The sequence below is a fragment of the Tupaia chinensis genome, unplaced genomic scaffold, assembly GCF_000334495.1.
Source record: "Tupaia chinensis unplaced genomic scaffold, TupChi_1.0 Scaffold149333_1, whole genome shotgun sequence".
NCBI lineage: Eukaryota > Metazoa > Chordata > Mammalia > Scandentia > Tupaiidae > Tupaia > Tupaia belangeri.
The window spans coordinates 2594150-2600522 of record NW_006209177.1 but is presented as its reverse complement, the minus strand read 5'-3'; the positions used below and the strand labels follow the sequence as shown (position 1 = coordinate 2600522).

General features: G+C 43.2%; 1 protein-coding gene across 1 annotated transcript in view; it reads right to left on the bottom strand.

Annotated features, from left to right (window-relative positions):
* The window catches only part of AFF2 (ALF transcription elongation factor 2), a 391411-nt gene that overhangs the window by 207421 nt on the left and 177617 nt on the right, over positions 1-6373 (bottom strand). The window contains exon 4 of the mRNA XM_027769339.1: positions 2825-2869. Coding sequence (XP_027625140.1) covers positions 2825-2869 — 45 coding nt within the window. The remainder of the gene's footprint in view (positions 1-2824; positions 2870-6373) is intronic.

Below are 6373 nucleotides of genomic sequence, written 5' to 3'. Positions count from 1 at the left end.
TGCTATATGAGACAGAGTTAGCTTGTTGTAATGTGATTGCACCTGCAAGGGCAAGAAGAAAGACTGGAAGATCAGCAAGGGTGGGCTCCAGTGTATTAGGGGAACCAGAAGCAGCAAAGGAAAAGAAATGGTGCTGATCTGAAGGGGAGCTGGGCCCATTGTCAGAGAGATGGTGAGAGGGGCATTCAGGGCCAACTGGTTTGAATTTGAATGGGGTTTTGAGAAAGAGGGCCAAAAATAAAACTCATGAGGCAAAAGTATTTCCATTGCCTGGGGCCTGAGGGGCTGAGTGAGATTGGGAGGGGCTAGAGGTGTTGTGCTTGGTTAATAAAAGAAATCTGTCCCAGTGTGAGATGAAATGGGTTTGCGTGTGTTCCCTGGTCAAGCTGTGGAGGGGAGAAAAGGGGAGAAATGAGTTGGTAAAGTTGGGAGAGCAAACAGACAAAGGTTTCCATGTTCCAGATGCAAAGGATATGGACTGCTGGAAGATGCCTTCACAGGAGTTGGGCAGCAAGATTGAGGTAGCACTAGCTAGCCTGGCTTTGGAGAGAAGAAGCCTGAAAAGTCACTCAGCTGGGAGGTAAGAGAATCTCTCAGCAGGAGAAGTGAGCCCTTCCTGCTCATGGGCTAGTGGTCTTTCCTCTGCAGAGTCCACTTCAGAGAGTAGACACAACCTTGCTCTTCACTCTGCTTGGCCAGAAAAGCACTGAGGGGTCAGCCAGAGGTAGAGAGAAAAACAAAAAAAGCTACTTTCTCCTAAGAAGAAGGCAGATAGAGAGCAAGGTGACAAAAAGCCTTTCTATGGATCCAAGGTCCTCGAAGCGGCAGGAACATTACCAGGTGATAAGAAAGTCCGGCAAGCAGTCTGTGGTGACACGCAATATGGTGTATAAACATTGAAGAGTTAGCCCTAAAAGTTGGGACATAAACTTCAGAAAGCTTATTTTTATTGTAAGCATGGGGAATGAAACATTTCATCCTTCAATAAAGAAAATCCCATTCATTAATGATGTTGAAAAAAATTCTATACAGTCTATAGCCCTTCAAAAAACCAACCAAACAAACAAACAAAGACCAAAAAAATGTTTCTCTAGATTCCCTTTCACTAACAAGAGAAGGACTTTTGTTACTTTCTCAAAGGGTGCTATCTTTATGAGCTTATTAAGGCAACTTGTTTCTTTTCTTTCCAAGTCGGAGTGACATTCTGTTGTTTCTCTAAGTGGCTCCTGTAGTAGACCAGAGCCTCCAGCTCTGACAGGTGCTCGCTCGCCCTGCTTCCGTCGCTTACTCACTGTGTGAACCACCTAGGCAATAGGGCCAGGCTGCACTTAAGACAAGAAGCACAATTGTGACAAACTAGGTGGTGATTTTGAGGTGGCTTCAGCATTCCTTTGGGGGTTCAGAAAAAGACCATACTTCATTTGTTCTTGTGACCCAGAGGAGAAAAAGAAGTAAAACAACATTACTGTCTGGATTAGAGTAAAACAGTTCCTTCAATGTTACCTTCCTCTAAGGAAGAAGACTGACAAACAAGCCTGTGTGCACCCAGTGGAAAGGAGCAAGCAGCTGGGTTTCCCAGGTGCATCGCAAGGGGGGACTGTGCAACAGCCTTTGAGCTGCAGAGATGCAGAGACAGATGACCAAGGGATTGTTGGACTCTTACGAAAATGAGCCAGCACAGCCCTAATCGATAGTCTCAACTCTTATCAAATATGACACATCTCTTTAACTCAACAATAATGTGCCTGGACCCAAACAGGTGCATGAATATCCACAACTGGTGTAATCAGTGACTGGCCAATTGGATGGGAAATGGCTTTCTGCTCCTTATTATTGCGTTGGCTACATTTTCACAGGGCTTGCTTCAAACACTGGGCTGCTGGAACGGTACTTATAGGTAGGAGGCTCAGGAGCAAGTTGGGGTGACTTTGGTAAGTGAGGAAAGGGGGTGCAGGCTTTTCACTAGTACATAAATTGTTTTCTCTCCCAGAAAGAAAGCCTGTATGGTTCTCACACACATGCCTGATCATCATTTATCATAACAACGAGCATATATATACCACTTGGCAGCTTGTAAGGGAATTAGGGCAGGAATTGTTTCCCTCTTTGACAGACAAGGAAGGGAGATCCAAAAAGATGGAGTCATCTGTTCTATGTCATACAAGTGACAACTGGTAGAATCAGGAGAGAAACTCACTCTCGTGACTGCTGCTCTTGAGATACCATATTGCTTTATGACACCAATGGCTAGAGTTACTAGGTAGATATTTGTTTTTTTTTCTGACTTGACTATTTTAGTTTCCCTGTTTCTTTACTTAGAAAGAGGTTATTGCACCGTTTTCAATTTTATTCTGATTCTGCACCATTCTCACATACAAATTCACTCCCATAAAGTCCAAGTCTCTCCTTGTCTCCTGCCCTCTCACATCTCATCCTCTCATTACCGGGTACAATCTCCATAGCCATGTTCCATTGACAGTGTAATGAGAGGCATCAGCAGTGGTGAGTTGAGATCCCATAAAGCAGACAGGCAAAGATTGAAGGTATAGTGCTTAAATAGAGAACGTTTCCTAAAGAAGGTGTGAGCTTCTGTCCAGGACTCAAAAGGAGGACCAAAAGGGAACCAATAATGGACACTAGATCAAGTAGAGAATGTACAAGAGATTAGTAAGAAAAGGGACAGCTGGCATATGCAGAAGGCCTTGAAAAAGAATGCAAGTATTTTCCATCCTGATACACCTTAAAACAGAGCAGTAATTAAAGCAGTTTAAGTGAACAGATTGTGTCATTATTAAAACACACAGAAATAAAGGTTTAAACTCACCCGCAAGATTTCCTCAACACAGCTTGGGTCACTAGGAAGGCTTACCTAAGACAAAATAAACAGAAAAAATTAAATTCTAGTTCCTCTCAGAGTAGCTCACTGGATAGTAGTTTATTCTGTAAGACAAATTGTAAGGAAAGAAAATCTAGTTATCGACTCTTTTCCTACTAAATACAAAGCAGTGCATATTTGCAAGTGCCCTTTGTTTTATTTTTATTTATTTATTTATTTATTTATTTTTGTATTTTTAGTTTTTTGCCATAAGGCACATGCACTTTTTTTTTTTTCAGAGAGGTTTTCACTATAGGGCACGTGCGCTCACCAGAAAGACAGAGAGAGACATAGAGACAGAAAGTGAGACATCACTCCCCAGGGGGGATGGTCACGCCACAATCCCTTCTCCTCCGTTCTCCTCTCAGGATCTTGGGCACGCATGCACATGCACCCAGTGTGAGTTTTAAGCCACCGGGTCCGGGATGTGAACTGCGGTCGACTATGTGGGAGTCCAGTGACATAGCCATTATGCTAACTGCTGGTTCCCGAACATGTGCACTTTCTTGAGAGAGACACAAAAAGAGGGAAAGTGAGAAATCACTCCCCAGGGTGGATGGCCATACTGCAATTCTTTCTCCTCTAGTCTCTTCTTGGGATTTGGGGTATGAACACAAGTGTCTGGAGTGATTTTCAGGCTTCTGTGTGTGGCATTCAAACCACAATTGGTCATGTGGCAGTCAAGCATCTCAATCTCAACACCACCTGCTGGCCCTATTTTTTACTTTAATGAACCTGCAAGACCATAGTGCTTGGTGTAGAAAGTGACAAGCTGTCCTGTCACTGATTTGCTGTGGGTCACTGAGCCATCTCCCTCTCTACTTCCTATCCAAAGAGGGAACTTGACCTCGTGATATTTAATGCCTTTTTGACTCTCTGACATAGTTTAACATACCATTCATTAAAAAATCAAAGCTTAAGGCCAACTAGTGGCATAGTAGTTAAGGCTGCTAGATCCCATGGCTGACTGTGCAGTTCAAGTCCCAGATCCAGCAGCTTGAGAAGCATGCTATTCCCATGTGCATGCATGCCCAAAATCTAGAGAAGAGGGAGAAATGGAGGAAGAGGGATGGTGGCATGACCATCCCCCATGGGGAAGGGATGACTTCTCACTCTTCCTCTCTCTCTCTGGTAAGCACATTTGCCCTGTGGGGGGGGGGAATGGGGAAGATGAGGACTCTATAAACATTTCTCTAATTAAATCAAGTGCTCCTTGAACTCGAGAGTTGAACCAGATGCCTACGATTCCTACCTAAAACATTAAGGCTACATCCCTGTGTACACAGCATGCTTGCTTTGGCACACAGAATCATTAATACACTAAGTGAGTGGTGTGGGCCATATTTCCCAGTGTGACATCTTCTTAGTTGATCAAAATCCAAGCTGCTAGCAGAAACATACTCCATGTCAGGCACATGGCCCTTTCCTTTAGGGGATTCACCAGCACTAAGGCAATGCATGATGAAGGATAATCCCTGAGAAAATGTGTGCTTATCACCACAGTACTGTGCAAGTTAGGGCATCTCCACATTCCTAGCTCCCCTTCATACATTTACCTCCTCCAGGATTGCAACCCGATCACTTCTACTTCCCTCCTGTTCTGATAAGAACACTGGCTTTCTTCCATTCACTGTTTTGGGAGATGAAAGGCCAGTCCCAGAAAAGGAGCACTTTCCAAAGCATCTACACATCCTGGGCTTCTTGCAAGGGCAATTAGTCACTTTCGTAGACTGTAGTATCAGATCAGCTATAATGGGGGAACTGGGGAGTAGCTTATGGCAACAGATTTCTCCAAACTCAAAAAAAGCATGAATAAATACAGTAAATCTTCAATTATCATTAAAGCCATTACTATGCATACATTAATTTCAACTAATATGTATTGAAAACCTTCCACATGTAAGGTCCCTGCTCCAAGGAGCATAAAATCTCAGAAAAAGGAGGCAGGCTGAGACAGTCGCCAATACTGAGAGACAGTCCCTCCTGCGTTACCCAGTCTCAGTTTACACTTTTTATCCTGCTATAATTATTACTAGTATTCCCTTTTACCTTAAAAAATGTCCCAGTTTGGGTAACAAATTATACAATCACCTTTCCAATACAATAATACTCTATTACTGGGTAAGAGAAACAGTCGCATAAAAGACTCAAAGAGTTGGCTGGGCACATATTACAACAAACTTTAAATAGGGGGTTCAGAAAGGGTGACTTGGCTGGGTTTGGTTCATTCATTCATTCAACAAATGTCTTTGGAGGGCAAAGGATTATGCCACAAGACTGGTGCTAGGCAGACATACAGTGGGGAGCAAAAGGAAACACAGTTTCTTTCCTCATAGGTTTTGAAGGCCCAGTGTGAAGGCAGATATGACGAGTCACATGGTTAACACAGAACTGTAACTAAAATAGTGCTGGAAAGCAGGTCATCCCATGGACACTAGTTCTGCAAAACAAAACATTCTGTGAGATACCTAATTGTTTCAGTGAAGCACTTATAAAACTTTTTCTACCCCAGAAATTTGTTTTTTTTTAGGTTTAGTTCCTTGTTGGTTTTGTTTTTTAATGAGCAACTATTACTGTTCTATAGGATGAGTGTTGGCATAACACACAGTGAAGATGCTGCTCTAGCATGTGACAGAATTATAGAACTCAACCGGTAGATTTTTCAAAGGTTTTTTTTCTTTTTCTTTTTCTTTTTTTTTTTTTGCCAGAGGGTGCATGTGCTCACTGGAAAAAGACAGAGAGAAAGAGAGTGAGAAATTACCCCCTGGGGGGATGGCTACACCACAATCCCTTCTCCTCCATTCTTCTCTCACAATGTTGGGCAAGCATGCACACATGTCCAGTGTAATTTTCAGGACACTGGGTCTGGGACTCAAATCATGTTTGACCATGTGGGAGTCCAGTGCCTTAACCCCATGTCGTGAGCTTGTCCCTCAACTGGTAATTTATTTTTTGAGAAGGTTTTGTCATAGGACACATGCACTTGCTGAAGAGAGAGGGAGAGACAGTGAGAGAGAAGTGAAAAAAATAGTTCCCCAGGGGGGAGGGCCATGTCACAATCCCTTCTCCTCCATTCTCTTCCCAGCATCTTAACCACACACGGACATGGACCTGTAGTGATTTTCAAGCCACTGGGTACGGAAGTCAAACCATGGTCAACCATGTGGAGGTCAAGAGACATAATAACTGCTATGCCATCTTCTGACTCCATTTTTTAAAAGGTTTTTGCCATAGGGTATGTGAGCTTGCCAGAGAGAGATAGTGAGAGGAAAAGTGAGAAATCACCCCTCCGAAAGGAGAGAGGGATGGCCATGCTGCGATTCCTTCTTCTCCATTCTCCTCTTGGAATTTTGGGCATATATACACACATGTCCAGCATGATTCTCAAACTGTCAGGTCTAGGACTCGAACCACAGTTGGCCGTGTGGAAGTCTAATACCTTAACCACAATGCCACCTGGTGGTCTCCCCTCAAATAATAATTCTTTTTTTTTTTTTT